Source organism: Lemur catta, chromosome 12 (genome assembly GCF_020740605.2).
Source record: "Lemur catta isolate mLemCat1 chromosome 12, mLemCat1.pri, whole genome shotgun sequence".
Classification (NCBI taxonomy): Eukaryota; Metazoa; Chordata; class Mammalia; order Primates; family Lemuridae; genus Lemur; species Lemur catta.
Window position 1 is genome coordinate 35,110,410 of NC_059139.1, and position 22,329 is coordinate 35,132,738.

The 22,329-nt window shown below is 36.1% G+C and overlaps 1 protein-coding gene across 4 annotated transcripts in view; it reads left to right on the forward strand.

Annotated features, from left to right (window-relative positions):
- GPBP1 (GC-rich promoter binding protein 1) overlaps positions 1–22,329 on the forward strand; it is a 78,738-nt gene that overhangs the window by 18,855 nt on the left and 37,554 nt on the right. For 3 of the 4 annotated variants that reach the window (XM_045566337.1, XM_045566339.1, XM_045566338.1), the window contains one exon: positions 15,166–15,285. The exons of the other annotated variant lie outside the window; for it this stretch is intronic. In XM_045566337.1, coding sequence (XP_045422293.1) covers positions 15,223–15,285 — 63 coding nt within the window. In that variant the 5' untranslated portion in view covers positions 15,166–15,222. The remainder of the gene's footprint in view (positions 1–15,165; positions 15,286–22,329) is intronic. 4 annotated transcript variants of the gene reach the window in all.

A 22,329-nucleotide genomic window follows, 5' to 3' on the forward strand; every position in this document is an offset into this window, starting at 1 on the left:
TATACTGATTTCGTTTCTTTTGGGTATATACCCAGCAGTGGGGTGGCTGGATCATTCGGTAGTTCTAGTTTTAGTTGTTTTTTTTTTTTTTGAGACAGAGTCTCACTGTTGCCCTGAGTAGAGTGCTGTGGCAGCAGCCTAGCTCACAGCAACCTCAAACTCCTGGGCTCAAGCAATCCTCCTGCCTCAGCCTCCAAAGTAGCTGGGACTACAGGCTTGTGCATCCAGCTAATTTTTCTATTTTTAGTAGAGATGGGGTCTCACTCTTGCTCAGGCTGGTCTCAAACTCCTGAGTTCAAGCCATCTTCCTACCTTGGCCTCCTAGAGTGCTAGGATTATAAGTGTGAGCCACCATGCCTGGCCTATTTTTAGTTTTTTTGAGGATGCCTTTTTCTTTTGAATGAGAATGAAAATTTTCCATGTATATAAATCTTTATGAAGTTTGTTTATATCCTGTGCCCATTTTTGTGTTGAATTCTTTTTTTTTATTGATTTGTAGGAATGTTTTCAGTGTGAAGGAGAATCAGCCCTTGATTTGTGCTGTATGTAATGTGATGAGTATTTTCCCCACCGTATGTTGTTTACTTTGACCTTGGTTTTGATGAATTTTGTCATAGGACACCTTTTGTGTTTATGTATAAATAAATACTTGAATATGTCATATAAGTATATTTTTATGACTTCTGGATTTTGTGTCATACTTAGAAAGACTTTCCTTTCTATTCCCTTTTTTGATATAAATTTTTTTTCTCCCGTTTTTGCCTGGTGACTTTCCTTTTATTTTTTTCCTTTAAATCTTTGGCCCATTTGATGATTATCTTGTGTAAGTTTTGACGGAGGAGAGTTGTTCAGACTTTTCTCACATACATAATTTCTTTGTATCTTTGGGTGTGTGGTCTTTCTGTTCTCTTTCACTGATAATTCTTTATATTCATGTACTAATGCTTTGGTGTTTTACTCACTATAGCTTTAAAACTGAGTCATATTAAATAAAAGGTTGTTAAACCCTTTAATCTGTGAAATTAAGAAAACTATTCTTAATGTTTAATGATTTTGTAATTATAGAAAGTTGATTAGCCTTTGACATCAAATTATAAAGCCCATTATTTTGTTGCAAATAGTTATGAAAATTATATATATATTTTTAAAAAATGAAATCTTTTTGTTATGAAATATCATACAGAAAGGTGCTTGCTTCCAAAATACGTAGGTAACAAAATACACATTTGTAACCATTATGCAAGTCAAAAAATACAGTGATGAGAGCACCCCAGAATCACCTCTTAAATCCCTTCTCAGACACTGTCTTCCTGAAAGGTAACCATCATCCTGACTTCTAACCAAATAGATAAGTGGTCCCCAACCTTTTTGACACCAGAGGCCAGTTTCATGGAAAACAATTTTTCCACAGACTGGGGGCGAGGGGTGGGTGCGTGGGGATAGTTTCTGGATGATTCAAGTGCATTAAATTTATTTGGGCAGTCAAACCTCTTTGCTAGTTAATCTATTTGCAGCCGAAACCCAGTGCCATCATCACCACCTCAGCTCCACCTCAGATTATCAGGTATTATATTCTCACAAGGAGTGCACAGCCTAGATCTCTTGCATGTGCAGTTTACAGTAGGGTTCATGCGCCTATGAGAATCTAATGCTGCTGCTGATCTGACAGGAGGCAGAACTTACGCAGTGATGTGAGAAATGGGGAGCAGTTGTAAATACAGGTGAAGTTTCACTAGCTCGCCGCCCACATCTTGCTGTGTGGCTGGTTCCTAACAGGCCTTGGACTGGTACCAATCTGGGGGTTGGGGACCGCAGCCGTAGGTTTCTTTAGGTGTTTTGTGATTTACATAAATCAGTATGCATGCTTTTGTGTTTGGCTTCTTTTGCTCAATGTTATGTTTGTGAAATTCTTCTATATACTGTTGCATATAGCTGTGTATTATTACTGTGTAGTGTTCCCTTTTGTGATATACCACCATTTAGTTATTCATTCAACTCCTGACATGTTTTAATTTGAGTATTGCAAATAATGTTGTCACAAACATATTTTAGATGTCTGTTGGTGCACATGTGCAAACATTTTATTAGATATATAATTAAGAGTGGAATTACTGGATTATAGAGAATGCCTATGTTTGGTTTTAGTAGACGATACCAAATAGCTTCAAAAACAGTAGAACCATTTTACTCTACCAGGGTTCTTGTTGCTCTGCATCCTTGCCAGCACTTGGCATTGTTGATCTTTTTAATTATAGTAATTCTGGTGGGTGTGTGGTAGCATCTCATTGTGGTTTTAATTTGCGTTTTCTGATTTATTAATGAGGCTGAACACTCTTGTAGGTTTATTGGGCATTTGGCTGTCCTTTTTTGTGAAAGAACAGTTATATTTTTTAAAAGTGAATTCTGTACCATAATATAGATGAAAAGACTGGAGTAAGATGTACGTATTTATTTAATTCAAATTCAAAGTTATTTTAATTTTTTTACTTTTTTAAAAATTTCAGAATATTATGGGGTTATAAACATTTTGGTAACATAAATTGCATTTGTACCGTTGAGTCAAAGTTGCAAGTGTGCCCATCCCCCAGATAGTGCGCATTGTACCTGTTAGGTGTGAATTTACCCATCCCCTCCTCCCACCTGCTTGATTTCTGATGAATGTTATTTCCATATATGCACATAATTATTGATCGATTAGTTCCAATTTAATGGTGAGTACATGCAGTGTTTGTTTTTCCATTCTTGTGATACTTCACTTAGAAGGATGGTTTCCAGGTCCATCCAGGTTAATACAAGAGGTATTACTAGTTCAGACTTAGTTGTATTTGAAGCTCATTAGGAACAGCTGTGACACCTTGGGCACAACTGCTTTAAGCCAGAAGTTTTTTTTTTTTTAATTTGTAAAATGAGAATTAAAATACCTTTTTTCTTTTGAGGATCAATTTAGGCATGTAAAAATTTCTTTATATCATATCTGCACGTTGATTCTCAGTATTTCCTTTTCCTTCTGTATGATTTCTTTTTTTTTTTAATTTTTTTTTAATTTTTATGTATTTATTTATTTTTTGAGGCAGAGTCTCACTCTGTTGCCTGGGCTAGAGTGCTGTGGTGTCAGCCTAGCTCACAGCAACCTCAAACTCCTGGGCTCAAGCAATCCTCCTGCCTCAGCCTCCCGAGTAGCTGGGACTACAGGCATGCGCCACCATGCCCGGCTAATTTTTTCTATATATATTAGCCGGGCTAATTTCTATATATATTAGCCGGGCTAATTTTTTCTATATATATTTTTAGCTGTCCATATAATTTCTTTCTATTTTTAGTTGAGACGGGATCTTGCTCTTGCTCAGGCTGGTCTTGAACTCCTGAGCTCAAATGGTCTGCCCTCCTTGGCCTCCCAGAGTGCTAGGATTATAGGTGTGAGCCACCATGCCTGGCCTGTATGATTTCTTCTGTTAGTAATTTTCTATCTCTACCTCTTCCAGTTTTCAAAGTCAAGATTTCTACTGTTCTTTGCTAATCTGATGTGGAGTTTCAATAAAAAGTAGCCAATTATGGGATTAATTTGATATCAAATTATTAGAGTACTATAGTCTGGATTTCATATTTTGATAATTTCAGGATAAGCATTATCTTAGTGCACTCTTTTGTTTTCCATCTGTTTTGTGTTTTGTGGCATGAGATGCTATAAATGGAAACCAACAATCACTTAACAGCTTGTCTTCATAGTGCTGAAAGAAGTAGGATTTTTAAAAAAACTGTCAGTTGTTTTTTACAAAGTAATTTATGTACTAGTGTACAGCTTACAAGACTTTCCTGTATATTATCCTCCATTATTTGAGATATAGGGATCATCATAAAGTCTTAATTTCCGTGCTTAGAGCAGGAACTCTAGTTTACTGAAGCAGTCCAGTGGGCATCCTGTTGCTTGAAGGTGACTAAGCTTCTCACTGATGGGAGAAATTGTAAAAGAAAAATAACTAAAAAAATTTTTTCCCTTTGATTTTAAAACTTTTTTTGCTTGATTAGGTCTCATTTTTTCCTTCATTGTAGGAGGGCACCTTTTTTTTCTCTCTAGAAGTTGTTTTTTAATCCTTTGGGTTCTAAAAAATTTATCTTGCTGGTTATTTCTTAAATTATATGTTTCCTTTGTTTTCATGTTTTTTTTTTATGATTTCTTTCATGTTACTGCTTTCCTTAAAATGTTTATTGATATTTAAGAACAAGGTGATAAAAAGCTGTTAGGGAGTATTGTGTATGTGAGCAGTGCTTATTGAATGGCTGGTATGTTGTAGGAAATATCTTTGTGGTGCTGGAAATCATGATAGCTCCTTATTTACATTTTTGAGAGATTCTACCATTTTGTTTTATTTTGGTGTGGTTGCTATGCTTGTGTGTTTGTTCACATTCATGTAGACTGTTATGTACTCAGATTTTTCAGTTTTCGAACCTGTTTCCCACTCTGCCCTCTTTTGTATCTGCAGTACCTATAGTTTCACAGTCCTAAATCATTTCAGCATTCTATGCAGCAAATCAGCTTCTTACTATATTCTGCTTTCCACATGTATTCTAGGCCTTGGGTCTCATTGTTTTGTTTCATCTGTTATTATGTGTCCATTTACTTCATTCCAAAAATTTCATGAAGTGGCTCATGGCCTCCTTTGCATTGTCACAGTTTTACTCCTTTATTCTTGTTTTTCCCTTCTTTTTATTTAGTAGGACCTTTGAATTCAGGATGCCATCATGAAATCATTTGTATTTGTAGTGGACACTAATGAAGAGAATAAACATGTTTAGTATCTTGTAAATCGTAGAGTATTTTTATATTTTTATTGTGGCAGTGATCTTTATAGTTTCTTTAGTTTTCTGTAGTTATTGTTAGTAATTGATTCTTTCGGTAATTTGAAATGTTAACTGCTTCTCATTTGGTTTTTATCCAGTTAGTTATGAATCCTTATATTCAGTCTGGCTTTTCAGTTGGAATAACTTACATGCTTAAACTGTGTCCTTAGGTAATAGGCATCTATTAAATAAAAAACTTACTGTATCTCATGATAATAAAGTAGAATGTGATGTAAAGTAATTATGATTTGCACTCCATTAAATGTTTTTCGAACAGAAGAAAAGAGCACATTTACAAGTATGGGGAACATACAGTAAAATTCTTTTTTGTGGTCTCTGAGAATACTGTATTCCAGAATATTTATTTTCTGTCTTTATAAAACATACATAATACCTATTGTGTATAACAGTATTCTTGTGAAGTGAAACTAGTGTTATTCCTTAACAAAAGTCAGCTGTGTTGTAGTATTTATTGGGTTTCATTTTTATGGCTTGTAATTTTATATCACTGGAGTTAGAACTAGGGCTAGATATTGAGATACACAAACATTTGGGATGAGCAGAACCTGACAAGGCGACTGAGAAGGAGTTGCCATAGGGACACCAGTAATGTGATGTATTGGGTTAACCTTGAGAAGGAAAGTGGCCACAAGTGTCAAATATTGTTTAGTGGATTGAATGAGATATAGAATTGAAAGATGACTCTTCCCCTATTAATTTTTCATGTTGGTACCAGATTTATTTTCTGAAAGCACATTTCCAGACATGTAATTGTAACTTTAAAAGTTCTAAGTACTCTCCTTGCCTGCTGAATTAAGTTTTGATTTCTTGTACACCTGTGTGCTGTTCAAGGCCCTTTAGGTATTGTCCCCAAACTACTTTGTCTCCTTGAATTTAGATACACCTGAAATATATTAAGTGGTATTTGACCTATTTGTTACTGGCTTGATATGTTGTGAGTTCAGTGACGCTAGACCTGTTAGTTCCAGATACATTCATATGGGAATTGTTTAATACCATTTAGAAAGGAAGCTTTCAATAATTGTTTTAAGAGAGAGTCTTGTTCAAAAAATATTCCTTACTTGAAATTCTTAATACAAAGTGACGATTTCATTTCTTTTCTTTCTTTCTTTTTCCTTTCCTTTCCTGTCCTGTCCTGTGCTGTCCTGTTTTAGAATTATGCTACTGACCAATGCATGGGTGCAGGCAGGGAGAAACTAATAAATTCCATTTTCTTTCTGTATTAGTGCTTGAAAAGGTAATTTCATTTTCTTCTTAATTAAGACAAAATGTAAAGCATTATAGTTTTGTGTCTTTGGCTAGATAAGTTTGAAAGTTATAAGTAAAGGCTATGTTGATATCTTAAGGGATGGTGCATTAGCAGCACCTTGGTGATCATTGATTCTAGTGTTCTGAGCCTTGTTCTTTTAAAAAAGTTAAATTCTACATCACATGAGGTAATTGTCAGTTCCTTGTGGTCATACCATAGACGTACAGACTTATTTTTGTTTGTGTTAATATTGCAGTTGAACTAAGCCATTGCTGGGATTTTACACAATATAGCAGTGTTTTCTCATACAAGTGGTTTAAGAAACCCATGTGGTAAACCAAGCATTTGATGCAATGTTAGTTTATTTGGTGGTAAGTAACTTAAAGATTTTTATATTAAAATATGTGGATAGCAGTGCTGTTTACAACTAATTGATCATAACCAGTTGCAGATTCCTTTGTTCCTTCTCCACTAGCACTGTTTCACTTGACCAGCCACAAAAAATATTTTTAAAAAAAGAAAAAAATGTTGACCTATTATAGTACAATGGAGAAATTTCATAAATTTGTAAAAATAAAACAGACCTTGAGGATAGGTTACTTTGGTTTCTTTCTGAAGTATTTTGGAAGGGATAGGAGAATGGGTTTGTTGTTAATAACTTTTACTGATTTCTGTGGGAAAGGTTGAGAGAGATACTGGTAGTGAAAAAGCATGGTTTTTGAGATAGCAGGAAGACCTGGGTTCACAGTTTTTGGGTGCTGTCATTTATTGCCCATGTAGCTTAAGAGTAACTTACTTCAATGTTTTGTAATTCTGCCTCTTTTTCATTTAAGTTGATCCCAGCATATTTTTTTTAAAACATGTCTGTTTACATTATTTGAACATTTACATTATTCATTACATTTACATTATTAAAAATCCATTATAGTGGCACTTTCCTTATGGTAAATATTTCACAGAAAAAATAATTGCTTATACCTACAACTTCTCTGAGAGGATTTCAAGTAGCAACCTTGTTTTTCAATTATTTGTTAATTCTATTAGATTGTTAGCAGTTAGGGGCACGACTGCTCTCTTGAGCCTTGTATCTTCCAGTGCTTATCCCATATTGCTCACATTAGCTGTTCAGTAAATGAATTCGTTTGAATTAAATTTTATCCCAACTAGTCCACATTGCTTGCAGTATTGTTCTAAATTATAATTTACCTTTACCTATCTTTTAAACAAAAAAGGATCCCATAGGCTGATTAGAGAAAATTTCAGAGATGTCTTAGCCTGCTTCAGTGTGATGTAAGGAAAGAGAAGCTCAATAAGTAGAAATTTGTTTGCTTTGCAGACTAAGGCTTTTTTTTTGTGGTAGTGAATTTTATGTAAAATTAAGTAGGTTCCTTATAAGTTTTGAAGTTCCTTGTTTATATTTTGTGTGTTTCATCTTTAGTACATTTCAAAAAATGAAAAATTTTAAAAAGCATTCTGTTTCCAGATATTTATATTTCAGATATTCTGATCTGTATCTAAGCATAGTGTTTGATGACTAACTGGATAAAGTATTGGATACTTTGTTTTATGACCAAAACTCTAAAAAATAGGCAAGCAGAATTTTTTGCTACCTTTAGAGGCCATATTTGTTAGGCAAGGGTTTTTGTCTTTGAATATTAGGGCATTTACCATCCTTTTCTGCTAATAATAACTCTTGGTGTTTAAAAACAGATTTCTAGGTTCTGCTTAAGTCTCAGTAAATCAGAATCTACAGGAGAGGGGCATGGGAAGTCTTGAAATCACTTAGCACCCAGATGCCTACTAAATATTAAAAAAATTTTATTGTGTTAAAACAGGTAAACAATTCAGTGGAATAAAATGTCAAAGTATAGTTTTCAAAAGTTAAAAACATGACTCATAAAAATATAGGATGAATGTGTTTCATAGCTTGATCACTTTTTAGTTATTTTTGAATCAGGATCTTGCTCTGTCACCCATGCTAGAGTGCAGTGGCACAGTCACAACTCACTGCAGCCTCAAGCTTCTGGGCTTAAGTGATCCTCCTGCCTCAGCTTCCCAAGTAGCTGGGACTACAGGCATGTGCCACCACGCCTGGATAATTCCTTTTATTTTTTGTAGAGACATGGTCTCACTGTTTTGCCCAGGCTGGTCTTGAACTCCTGGCCTCAAGGGATCCTCCCACCTCAGTCTTCCAAAGTGCTGGGATTACAGCTGTGAGCCATCATGCCCGGTCTTCGAATTGCTTTTTAAAATTTATTTTCCTTGACTATTATAACCTGATACTTTTGAAGATTTTGAGCCAGTTATTTCTTGTATCTCTTACATTGGCTTTTCTCATGTTTAGATTCAGGTTATGCATCTTTGGCCAAGAATATTACAGAAGTAAAGTGGTGCTTGTTTTGCTAATTGTTATGTGGTGCACAATTTCAATTTGTTTTTTATTGATGATGGTCACTTTGATCTGTTGATTAAGGTGGCATTTGCCAGGCTATTTCACTGCAAAACTGTAATAAATATTTTTTGGGATGTACATAATAAATTGTGTGATAACCTGTTCCTCAAGGGTTTTTTTTTGTTTATATATATTTATTTATATCTGTTTCTGGATTCATGGTTTCCTATTTTGTTCTAGAGGTTATAATGCATTACTCTCATTACTATTTTTTTATTGAGGTACAAGTCCTAGTACATAAAGTTAACGTCTTAAAGTATACAATTTATTGGCATTTAGTACATTCAAATACTTGGAAAACTACCACCTCTGTCAAGTTCCAGAGCATTTTTATCACCCCAAAATAAAACCCTGTAACTTTTAAGCAGTCACTACTCATTTCACCGTCCCCCCCAACAGTCCCTGGGAACACCAGTGTGCATTTTGTTTCTATGAATTTGCCGTTGTGACTATCTCATATAACTGGAATCATATAATATGTGATCGGCTTCTTTAATTTAGCATGTTATAGAGGTTCAATTCAGAATCATGTATTAGTAATTCATTCCTTTTTATGGCTAACATTCTGTTGTATATACCACATTAATTCATTTGTCTGTTGATAGACATTTGGGATGTTTCTACCTTTTAGCTATTATGAACAGTATTTAATGTACAAGTATTTAAGTACTTGTTTTCATTTCTTTTGGGTACATACCTAGTAATGATATTGCCAGGTTATGTGGTAATTCTGTTTTAACTTATTGAGGAATTGCTAAACTGTTTTCCACAATGGTTGCATCATTTTACCTTCACATTAACAATGTGTACAAGGGTTCCAGTTTCTCCACAGTTTTGCTAACACTTTTCCGTTTTTTCTTTCTTTGATTGTAGCCATTCTAGTGGGTGTAAGGTATCTTATTGTGGTTTTGATTTGCTTTTACCTAATGAATACTGATGTTAAGTATATTTTAGGTACTTATTGGCCATTTGTAGATCTTCTTGGGAAAAATAACCTGATCAGTCCTTTACCTATTTTTTTTTCTTTTTAATTTTTTTGGAGACAGAGTCTCACTTTGTTGCTCAGGCTAGAGTGCCGTGGCGTCAGCCTAGCTCACAGCAACCTCAGACTCTTGGGCTCAAGCAATCCTACTGCCTCAGCCTTCCAAATAGCTGGGAGTACAGGCACATGCCAACAGCCCAGCTAATATTTTCTATCTTTAGTTGTTTGGCTAATTTCTTCCTGTTTTTAGTAGAGACGGGGTCTCACTCTTGCTCAGGCTGGTCTTGAACTCCTTCCTGAGCTCAAGCAATCCTCCTTCCTCGGCTTCCCAGAGTGCCAGGATTACAGGCGTGAGCCACCGCACCTGGCCCATTGTTTTGATCACTGTAGCTTTATAGCAAGTTTTGAAATAGGGAAGTTTGAGTCCTATAACTTTATTCTTCTTTTTCCATATTGTTTCTGATATTTACGGCCCATTCTAGTTCCAATTGAATTTGAGAATAGCCTTTTCTATTTCTGCAAAAAAGACTGTTGGAATATTAATAGGGATTATGTTGACTCTGTACATCAAATTGGGTAGCATTGCTATCTTAACAATGTTAAGTTTTCCAATCCTCAAACATGGGAATGTCTTTCTATCTCTTTAGGTCTTTTAAAATTTCTTTCAGCAATGCTTTATAGTTTTTAGTGTACAGCTCTTAGACCTTCTTGACTAAATTTATTTATAGGTATTTTGTGGTTTTAGATGCTATTATGAATGGAATTCTTTTTTTTTGATTTTTATTACAAGTATATGCAGATATACAACTGATTTTGTGTGTTAATCTTGTATCTTGCTGTGTTGCTGAATTTGTTAGCTCTAGTTTTTTTCTGGGTTCTAGAATTTCTGTATATAAGATCATGTCATCTGTGAAAAGGAATAATTTACTTTTCCTTTCCAAGCTGGATTTCTTCTTTTCTTTTCCTTCCTCCCTCCCTCCCTCCCTCCCTTCCTCCCTCCCTCCCTTCCTCCCTTCCTTCCTCCCTCCCTCCCTCCCTTCCTTCCTTCCTTTTTCTGATTTAGAGATGGGGTCTTGTTATGTTGCCTAGGCAGGAGTACAGTGGCTATTCACAAGCGAGATCATTGCACAGTACAGCACACTATATATAGTTCCTAGGCTCAAGAAATCCTTCTGCTTCTGCCTCTTGAGAAGCTGTGACTTCAGATGCTCACCACTGAGCTGGCTCTAGATGCCTTTCATTTCTTTTCTTGCCTAATTACTGTGGCTGGAACTTCCAGAGTACAGTATTGAATAAAGGTGGTGAAAACGGGCATCCTTCTTTTGTTCCTAATCTTAAGGGGAAAGCTTTCAGTATTTCACTGTTGAATACTATGTGCTGTGGGTTTTCCAAAGATGCCCTTTGTCAGGTTGAGAAAGTTTCCCTCTAGTCCTAGTTAGTTGAATATATTTTTATAATGAAAGGGTGTTGAATTTTGTTAAATGTTTTTTCTGATTAATGTTCATCGATTTAGATTTGGTTTACGAGTTTTTCTTCTCTTTTAAAGAGATGAGGTCTCACTCTGTCACCTGGGCTAGAGTGCAGTAGCGTGGTCATAGCTCACTGCATCCTTGAACTCATGGGCTCAAGTGATCCTCCTACCTTTGCCTCCTGAGTAGCTGGGACTACAGGTGTGCACCAGCAACCCACTAATTTTTTTTGAATTTTTAAATTTTTTTTTAGAGATGGAGTCTCTCACTGTGTTGCCTAGGCTGGTCTTGAATTCCTGGACTCACACAGTCCTCCTGCCTCAGTCTCCCGTAGCTGGGATTATAGGCTCAACCCACTGTCCCCAGCTCCAGTTTGATGATATTTTGTTGAGGATTTTTACTCTATACTCTGCCTGTAGGTTAGAGTTCCTGAACTATTTTTTGGTTATTTTGGGTGATTTTGATGGGCTTTGTCACCTGGGCTAGAGTGCCATGGTGTCAGCCTAGCTTACAGCAACCCCAGACTTCTGGGCTCAAGAGATTTTCCTGCCTCAGCCTCCTAGAGTAGCTGAGACTACAGGAGCTGGGCACCATGCAGGGCTACATTTTCTATTTTTAGTAGAGACGGGGTTTCACTCTTGTTCAGTCTGATCTCCTCAAGAGAGCCTCCCAGAGTACTAGGATTATAGGTGTGAGCCACTGCACGTGGCCGGCTTTTGTGATTTTTAAAACTTGTTTTTAAGTTACCTGAAATATAAATCATTATAAAGACAGTAAGTTTGATGTTCATTCTGATGGAATCAATTTGAATATGTTTTTCTTTGGAAATAAGCGGCACAAATTTGGTAGGTTCAAAAGTAAAACATAACAAGAAATCGGAAAAATTCCATTTATTTGTGTACTTTTGCCAAAGCATATTATATTTCAATCTGAAGAATAGTATTTTGGACTTACATCTTTTTTTTTTTTTTTTAAATTCAGGCATATACTCTTAAAGATGTACACTTAGGCTTTTCCCCGTAAAACCAACTTTCCCTCAAATTTTTGTTGTCAGTGGATTTCATCCATCATTTCAGGAACAAGTTGTAAATTGGGTGAGAGATGAAAATTTAAGGTTTTCATATCAGCAGTATTTATAACTCTTAACTCTTTATGTCCATCTGGGACCTTCAGACTTCATATTGGATTCTGATATGAGATTTCTAATGAGCTCTGGTATCTTGACTTCTGGGATTGTGTTTTTTGGGATAGGGGGTGGGGGCAGTAGTCTTATATGTACCAGTTGATGTACCAGTTGTTAAACATGTAAAGAAAATACATAAACGTTTTTAGTTAGTCCATTTCTAATGTTTGTATTTGGGTTGCCATAACCAAATACCACAGACTGGGTGGATTAAATAACAGAAATTTATTTTCTCACGGTTTTGGAGGCTGTAAGTTCAAGATCAAGGTGTCAGCAGAGGTTGGTTGCTTCTGAGACCTCTCTCCTTGGCTTGCAGATGGCCACCCTCTTGCTGCCTTTTCATAGGGTCTTTGCTCTGGGCATGCATCCCTGGTGTCTCATTGTGTCCAAATTTCCTCTTATAAGGACACAGTCTGATTGGAGTCAGACCCACTTGGATAGCTTCATTTTAAGTTGATCATTTCTTTAAAGAATTTATCTCCAAATATTGATACATCCTGAAGTATTTGGTGTTATGACTTCAATGTATGAATTTGGGGAGGGAGCACAGTTCAGCCTATAACTTTATTACACAGGAAAGGAAGCTGAAATGAAAATCAGATGACAAAAGGCACAGTTAAAATGAGTGGAGTAGAACATGAATTAACTTCTGCCATGAGCTATTCATACTTTATTCTTTAAGAACTAGATTTATATTAAAATTTATAAAGACACTGCAGGAACAAATAGGTGATTTCAGTGGTTTGCCTCCAGGGATAATTTTCAGTTTTAACTTTTCACTTAACCCTTTCCTATGATACCTTTTTTTTTTAATGATAAACTTTTAAATTTTTGATTATTTTAAGTTCTCTGGAGCTTCTTGTGAATTTTTATTTGGTGCAAACTTTATAATTTCTCTTTCTCATTGAGTTACTGAACCTATAATTTTAGAGAAGTTTCCAACAAAAAGTTGTTGGAAAAACATATACCACACAGTACTGTTTAGTATTTAACTTCATGTTAAAAGAGATAATATAAAATTCCTTAATGATTCTAAGACCCTTTAGTTTTCATTTTTCACAAGACTTCTAAATGTAATGCAGATAGAAATAAAACTCCCGAATGCCTGAATTTTCGTGATGTGTAGTATATTTCGATTAGGTACATTTTTTTTGGAGGGGCTTGGGGAGACAGGGTCTTACTGTGTTGCCCAGGCTTCAGTGCAGTGGCATCATAACTCACTGCAACCTCCATTGCCTGGCCTCAAGTAATAGTCATGTCTCAGCCTCCCAAAGTGATAGGATTACAGACATGAGCCACTGCAGCACAGCCTAGTTACACTCTAAAACAAAATTTATTATTTGTTTCATGAGTGTTTTATTGGAATTCATCTTAGGTTTTTCAAATTGTATCAGGGTTTTTCTTCCTTAACTTATATGAGCATTTAAACATTTTGACTTTCAGTGTGAGTTTTAACCCGTTGTATTTATTTCTTATATCTGGATACTCTTAATAGAACAGCACAGTTTTGGGTAGTGGAATTAGAATATTTCTGTAACATCCTGAAAATCTTATTTGAATACTTTAGGAAGTTCATATGGCTTTTAAAAAATTCTGCCTTAGCTCTTAATATTTGAAAGAAGACTTTTGAAAGTATAAAATCAACAGTATTTCATTTAACAGTTATTTGTTAAAATTTCACTTTGAGATTATTATGTAGTTGTAAACATAAAGCATTGTACTAATTTGTTATTAGTAAATGTAAATATTTTGATGTTTAGAAATTTCATTTAGAAAGGTTGACCAAAATAGTCTAAGCTCTATATTTATTTCATTTTTTATTTTATTATTTTTTTCTGGCAGAGATGATCGCATGATAAGCTCTATATTGAAATGAGAACAGTTACCCAGTTGACTTCTGCCTCATTTAAAAAAAAATCTGAATTTACTATGTTTAGATTGGTCTGACAACTTGAAACTTTCATTGATACAGTTGAGACAGCCTCTGGAAAATTGAAATTCAGAATGCAGAAGAACAGTAGTTTCTAAAGTATTTTAAAATTTTGTTATGATGATTGTAATTATAAAAAACTTTTTATTATGGAAGTTTTCATACACTTCCTTGTACCAACATACAGCTTTAGTGTTTACAAACATGGACAACCTTGTTTCAACTATACCCCCATCAGCACTCTCTGGTTTATTTTAAAACAAAGTCCGGTGTATCTTTGTTTTAAAACATTATAATCACCATGCCATGATCACATCTAAGTGATTATTAATTCCTTAGTGCCGTTTAATGTCCAGCTTATGTCCACATTTCTGCTGTTTCATACTTTTTTTTTTTAAAAAGATGGATTTGTTTGAGTAAGGATACGTGCTAGGTGCATGCATGTATTTGATTGATCTGTCTATTAAATACTGTTATTTGTTGAAGAAACCAGATTATTTGATATTTGGAATAGTCTGTGCTCTAAATTTGGCAGATTATTTCTCCCAGATGTGTTTTAACTTGTTCCTCTGTCTTGAATTTCTTGCTATTGGTAGTTAGATCAGATTTCAAATTCCATTTGGGGTGGGATCAAGAATATATCATAGATGGTAATGTGTACTTCATATTGCATCACATCAGGAGACACTTGATGTCTATTTGTCTATTTGATTTTTAAAAATAAGTTTTATTGAGGTATACTTTGTGAAAAAATGACCAATTTTAGGTTGATAATCTGATGAGTTTTGACAAATGAGAAGAGTTGTATAACCATCACCACAAGCAAGATAATACCCAGTTAGCCAGAAAATTCCTCTTGCCCCGTGCAGTTATTACCCCCGCCAGGAGCTGTTTTTTTTTTTTTTTAATCACTATAGTTTCGCCTTTCCTAAATTTTCATTATAAATGGAATATTGTAGTAGTTAAGTTCATTGCAATTTAAAGAAGATAATTTTTGGCCAGGAGCTACAGGTCTAATTCCTTCCATTTTTGTACGACAGGGACTTGCCATGAGGTGTTGAAGCCTTGTTTCATTGAGTTGGAGAGACTGGACCTAAATGGCGCAGCATGACTTTGCTCCAGCCTGGCTTAATTTTCCTACTCCACCATCATCAACAAAGGTACTCTTTCCTGCATCTCTCTTTTTGTGTACCTGCCTTTCTTTCATTCATGTTCTACACAAATGAAATTAAAATGTAAAGGTTTAATATCTTTGCAGAGAAGTACATTTATATTATCATCGAAGTTATTTCATGTTTAGTTTAGTGGTTTTATTAGTTTAAAAGTCAGTTTTCAATATACCATCAATATACTAGACCATTTACTTCCAAGTTGCCTTTTGTAGTAATCAGTGTTCCACAAATTTTAATTCATATCAGATACTTTGAACATTACTTATTATAAATATCTTACCTTTTTCTATACTATTTTTTTCTATCTTATATTGATAGCCCTTTTAGATAATAATGCTACCTAGCATACATCATGTACTTTAGTTGCAAAATGCTTTGCCAAACATTATCTAATTTGAGTAGCTATCCAAGAATGTGATGATTTAGAACTTGTTTTTAGTCCTTGCTGTACTCATTTTAAATATTGACCTTCTTTAATGCACTTGGGGAAAGTGAAGATTGAGTTGCAGAGTAAAGGGTGTGTACACACAGTCACTGTGGGATGAAGGTGGTTTTATCAGGGCTCTCTGACTGTCTTTTACTGATCTTTTCTGTAAAGCTGTTTGCCTCATTTGATATCACACCCCCATGTGTTAGGTTCCATTAATTGCCAGCGGATTGCTCTGTTGTTTTCAGCAATGCCTGGGGGCATTAATTGCAATGTGCTCAGATCCAATTTAATTAGGGCAGGCCTGGGTTTTGGGGCCAGTGTTCTGAGATTCATTCTGACCCCAGTAGGGCTCTTCTTAGCTGTCTCTTTACCTGGTTCTTTCTGAATTAGCTGGCCTGTGGTTCAGCTTATTGTTCTTCATTAAGAGGAACTCCGGGCTCCTCTTGTTTTCTTACCACCACAATCTCCTTTATTTCTGAAAGTGTCCTCAGCCTTGACTTTTTCCACACTGTTTGAAGTAAAGTCAGTTCCTTTGAGGGCTGCTTCTCACCTGGGGAAAATCTCTGAGCCACTATTCCAGGCACTGGGTGGAGAAGTTTGCCTCTCAGTATGGAACTTCTGTCCTGTTAGGTAACTAGGGCAAGGGCAGTTGGAGCCTATTGGTACTTTGAATCTGGTGTAGAGCCTTCATCCTATGGGTGATAGAGGAAAGGAGCCCCTGATTTCTTGGCTGCACTTACCACCAATTTAACTGATTCAACTGAAATTGGGAAGGGAAGAAAAATATTGGGAGCCTGCCCCTCCCAGTATGCTGTCCCCCTTGTTTAGGAGATGATGGGGCAAGGACCTGGTCTTCTTAGTCACAGCTGCCCAGAGTGGACGAGAGGTTTAGTGGGTTGTAGCTCAAGAACCACAGATTCTTGAGGTTCTGAGTTTTAGTAGTTCTGAACTAGCACAACTGGTAAAAACTATTAAAAACAAACACTTGGGACAGTCTGTGTACATTATCCTAAAGGCACAAAGCAAGTGAAGAAACAGTTTTTTCAAGAAAATCTACTAAAATTTGGTAAGATTTCTATACTATTCATCTAAGAACGTGCTTAACTTTTCGCCTGTTGATAATACGTTTTAAAAAATTGGAGGTTTTCGAAGTCTTTCCATATATCTGGAAGACTGATTTTTCACATAAATGAGGCTTTGAATTTCAGAAGTAATGTGAATTTTGTAATATTGTTACATACCAGGAGTCACTAATCTAAGAAATGTTTATTTTACTTAAAAATATCAAGCAGAGGCTGGGCACGGTGGCTCACGCCTGTAATCCTAGCACTTCTGGGAGGCAGAGGCAGGAGGATCGCTCGAGGTCGGGAGTTTGAGACCAGCGAGAGCCTGTGTCTACTAAAAATAGAAAAATTAGCCAGGCATTGTGTCATGCGCCTGTAGTCTCAGCTACTCAGGAGGCTGTGGCGGGAGGATTGCTTGAGCCCAGGAGTTTGAGGTTGCTGTGAGTTAGGCTTGACACCACTGCTCTCTATTCAGGACAGTGAGACTTTGTCTCAAACAAACAAACAAAAAAGATCAGGCAGAAGGTGCTCTAATAAAAAAAATAGAATCGTTTTTTAATGAAGACTTTGACAACATAAAAAATAGAATAGTTTTTACAGATACATTTACAAACATCCGAAACTGTTGTAGAGCATTGAAATTGTCATCTATTCTCCAATGTGCTAAGAGGAAAGCCCTCGAAGCCAAGTACTAGAAAATGGGCTTTTTGGGTAGATTATATGCCACTAGTGATTTTTAAAAAACTAATAGTCTGATTGCAAAGTGAGAAATATCAGTATATTTCTTCTGATAAAAGTCATAATGTGATATTTCTGATTAGGTCACCTTGTTAGTTTGAAGAGCTTTTGGGGGCCTTTCGTCCAGCATTGTCTATTGTATAGACATATAAAAAAAACTACAGGTGGTCATAGATGATCCACCTGTAATTGACTAAGTATTTGCCTCTAAAGAGGAAATTAGAATAGAAGGAGGCCCATATTATTAAGAAATTAACTCTTTATTTTTAGGAAAGTATCTTTCTCATGAATAACAGTTAATTTCTTATCACTTCTGAGATTTTTCATAGTAATTTATACTTTTGGTTCAGTCAATCTGTGTTCATTTAGGTAGGAAGTAATTCCTGTAGGTGTTTTGGCTTTTCTAGACTATAAGACCTGTGTAAAAAGGGAAAACAAACCATTTTTCCTGTCTGCTTAGCATAGGACACTTCTATGACCAGACGTGTGGAAGATTTTCCCCCCACACACCAAGGAGTTCTCTAGCAGACTCCAACTGGGTATCCCAGAATTCATTTCAATTCTGACTGACATGATCCACCTGGATATAGATCTGACAGATTTAGTGTTCAGTCCCACAAGACTGCCCCCACTTCAGATGCCAATTGCAAGTCTGGGTGACCTGTACTTTTGACTAGCTACAAACTAGGGTTTCTGTGACCCCTCTTTGGGTTTGCCTAATTTGCTAGGATGGCCCTCAGAACTTAGGAAACACTTAGGTTTGCTAGTTAGTTATAAAGGGTACTGATGAGTAGATGGATAAGGTGAGGTATTTGTGTGTAGGGTGGGTACATGGAGCTTCCTTGCCCTCTCTGGGGTATACCATGCTCCCAGCACCTTCACGGGTTTTTCAACTGTTGATCAGTGGATGGGGCTGAAAGTTCCTATCCTAATCACTTGATGTTTTTAGTGACTTGCCCTATCCTGAGGCTATCCAGCAGTCCCACTCTAACTACCTGTAGCATAAACTGGAGAGTTATCTCGAGGGCTAACTACAAATAACAAAAGATACTCCTATCACTCTGAAAATTCCAGGGATTTTAAGAAGAAGCTGAATGACAGGAATCTGGGACAAAGACCAAATATTTCATATTATCCCACACACTGTCAAAGCAGAGACCAGTTCTAATAATTTGTTTTCTGCAATGCTCTATACTTAAAATTACTCTGAAGGTACCGGTTTAGTCTCCTTTTTCAAAATGCTTAGGACTCAGAAGTGTTTTGGATATTTTCAGGTTTTGTAATATTTGCATTATGCTGGTTGAGCATCCTAATCTCAAAATCCAAAATGATACAATGGACATTTCCTTTGAGCATCAAAAAGTTTCAGATTTTAGATTAGAGATGTTCAACCCATACCTTGTTTCATCTAATCTAAGAAATTATTTATTGTAACGTAATCTCTTTTATAGTTCCACTAAGGAAAAAAGAAATTAATATATAGACATTTTAAGAAGCAATCGTAAGTGTAGAAAAACTCTTTCACAGTTACCTGAGTTAACCTTGGAATTGATTATAATTAATCCATGTGCCTTAATAAACTGTCTTCCACTTTTTTTTTTTCTGTAATGTCTTAATATCTGCTTGCCTATTTATGAGGCTCTACTGTGTTGAGACATACCTGTAGCCATATAGGCAGTTCTATAACACTTTATTTATTTTTTTAAGAGTCAGGGTCTTGCTCTGTTTTCCAGGCTGGAATGCAGTGGCAATGCAATGATAGCTCAGTGTAACCTAGAACTCCTGGGCTCAAGCGATCCTCCCACTTCAGCCTCTTGAGTAGCTGGGACTACAGGTACATGCCACACCCAGCTAACTTAAAAAAAAAAAAAAAAAAGAGAGAGAGATGGGGTCTCACTGTGTTGCCCAGGCTGGTTTCAAACTCCTGGCCTCAAGCAATCCTTGGCCTCCCAAAGTGCTGGGATTAGGGCTTGAGTCACCATACCCAGTCTATAACACTTTTTATTAAGCAGCTTTTATGGAAATAATTTTATAATTTAGAAATTTACTCCCTATTAAGGACTTATCAGGTAGTAACAAATTTGGTCCATAATATTTTGAAAAATATGCATTGAAGTGACAAAATTCTCCTAGACAATAGAATTTTAGAGTTGAAGGTACATCTTAGTGATTGTCCTAAAGTCATCTATTTTATACATATGGATTATTTGGAAGGTTAACTAACTTGATTGTTTTCACATAGCTAATTAGTGTGTACCTTGACTAGAATACAGGATGCATCTGCTATTCTGTGCTCTTTCCATAGGACTCATTTGGAATTCTGTAAAACGATTAAAAATTTCAATTCACACTGTAAAAAGGGACTTGAAGTTAGGGAATGGAGACTTCTGCTGATTAAACTACTGAAATCACTTCTTGTCAGGGACTCTCTGTTTGCCCCTTTTCCCCTCAAGTGTAGGTCCCTGGAATTTGCTCCCTTGTCTCACTCATCCCCTCCCACCCCGCCAACTCAGTTGCTCTCATCTATCCTTTTAGTGGGTTTATTTTTCCGTAGGCCTGGCCTGGAGTCATATGAGTTTCTTGCTTGCCTGTTTATTTACTTTTCCTCTTTTGTTGTTTTCTCTGAAATAGGTATAAGACTTGCTTTAATTTTTAAGGAGTTTCACAGCTAATATAAAACACATCAATAAAAAATATCAATATCTGAAAAGTTTAAAAAAAAAACACTTGTAAATAATACTTGTCTTCATTTAAAGTTAACCTGAAGTTAATATTGATGATTGTTAATGTGTGGTGAAATCTTTTTTTTATTTTTGAGACAGAAATCTCAGTCCGTTGACTGGGCTAGAATGCCATGGTGTCAGCCTAGCTCATAGCAGCCTCAAACTCCTGGGTTCAAGTAAACGTTCTGCCTCAGCCTCCCAAGTAGCTGGGACTGCAGGCACTCGCCACCACACCCGGCTAATTTTTTCTATTTTTAGTAGAGACGGGTTCTCACTCTTGCTCAGGCTGGTTTCAAACTTCTGACCTCAAGCAATCCACCACGGTTGGCCAGTGAAATCCTTAGTGTTTTCTAAAACCTGCCTCTTGGTTAATGTTCGTAGGCCATCATAATGATGATGATTTTGATTCTTAAATTAAAATTTGGAACCGACTATTTTAACTTCTTCAAAAATTATCTCTAGAAGATGGTTATCAATTTCGACTCTTAACTAGCAGTATTTGAGGTTTTTTTCTTTACCTAAAATGATTTTGACAAACACATCTTTTAGTGTTGCTTCTTTTAGTGTACATTGTTTGTGGCTTAATCTTTCATCTCTTGGAATCATTCATGGATTACCATTTGTAACCTCTTGTTTGCTGCTGTAGACTTCTGTCTGCTCATATCATTTCCTCCTTTTTAATCTTGTCCTCAGTAAATGGAAGCAGATGTTAATTACTATTGCATTCTCTATTAGAATGTAATGGGCGGTCTTTTATTTATTTTTGTTTGGAAAGAGGATGTGAAGTCTTGAGTTAAGGGTAAAAATGTTTTCAGAACTGCACGGCAGTAATTTTGAGATGTGTAGAGTTTTAGCCCCATCATGTGGTGAAATTTTAAACTGCATGTGGCTGATTATATGTCTGTGGCTTAAGAGTAGTGGCTTTTGAATTGTTGATTGCAACCCATAGTGAGAAGTAAATTTTTCACAGGGTTTTTGTATTTAGGTAGGTATAACTAAAACAATTTCATATGCCTATAGCGTACTAATATTTTCTGTTGTCTTCTGTTCTTTTTTAGTCCATTAAAATGCCACTTGTGGCGGATTGATTTCATCATCCGTTAATGGATCCTGACTTAGTTTGAAAAGGGACATTTATATTATTGAAAGAATACTGGACAGAAGTAGTTACAAATACTGAAAAATTTAGGTAGCTAGGAAATTCCCTTTGTTTAAAATGCTGCTTATTCCCATTGACTTACCGTAGGAAGGATGACAAAATAACCCCTGGAAAACAGGCTATTGTGTATTTTCATAGTTGTACTTGTTTGAAGAAAGAAGATCCCAAGGGTGTGGTAGATGAGTGGTAGGAAATAGAAACAGGCTGGGCACGGTGGCTCACGCCTGTAGTCCTAGCACTCTGGGAGGCTGAGGTGGGAGGATCAGTTGAGGTCAGGAGTTCAAGACCAGCCTGAACAAGAGTGAGACCCTGTTCCTACTAAAAATAGAAAAAATTAGCCAGACAACTAAAATTGGAAAAAACTAGCTGAGCGTGGTGGTGCACTCCTGTACTCCCAGCTACTTGGAAGACTGAGGCAGGAGGATCGCTTGAACCCAGGAGTTTGAGGTGCTTGTGAGCTAGGCTGACACCACAGCACTCTAGCCTGGGCAACAGAGCCAGACCCTATCTCAAAAAGAAAAAAAAAAAAAGAGAAACAATTTTTTTTTTAAGATATGGGGTCTATCTGTATTGCACAGGCTAGTCTTGAACAATCCTCCTGCTTCAACCTCTGAGTAGCTGGGTCTACAAACCTGTGCCTCACATCACACTGGGCCTTTTTAAGCAGAACAAAATAGTGAAAAACATGATGAAATTCCATTGCAATGAATACATTTGTATTTGTATTTGGTATCCTGTAGTTATCTTTAGAACTAGAATGTAATAGAGCATTTTTGATTCTTTTATGGCAATATTTAAAAAACTGATTAATAATACTGTACTAAAATTTTGACAGTGTAAGCAGTGTTAACTTGTATTGAAAACTTGTGCTATGTATTCCTTTAGGCTAACAGGATCAGAAAATCCAATCAGACTGTT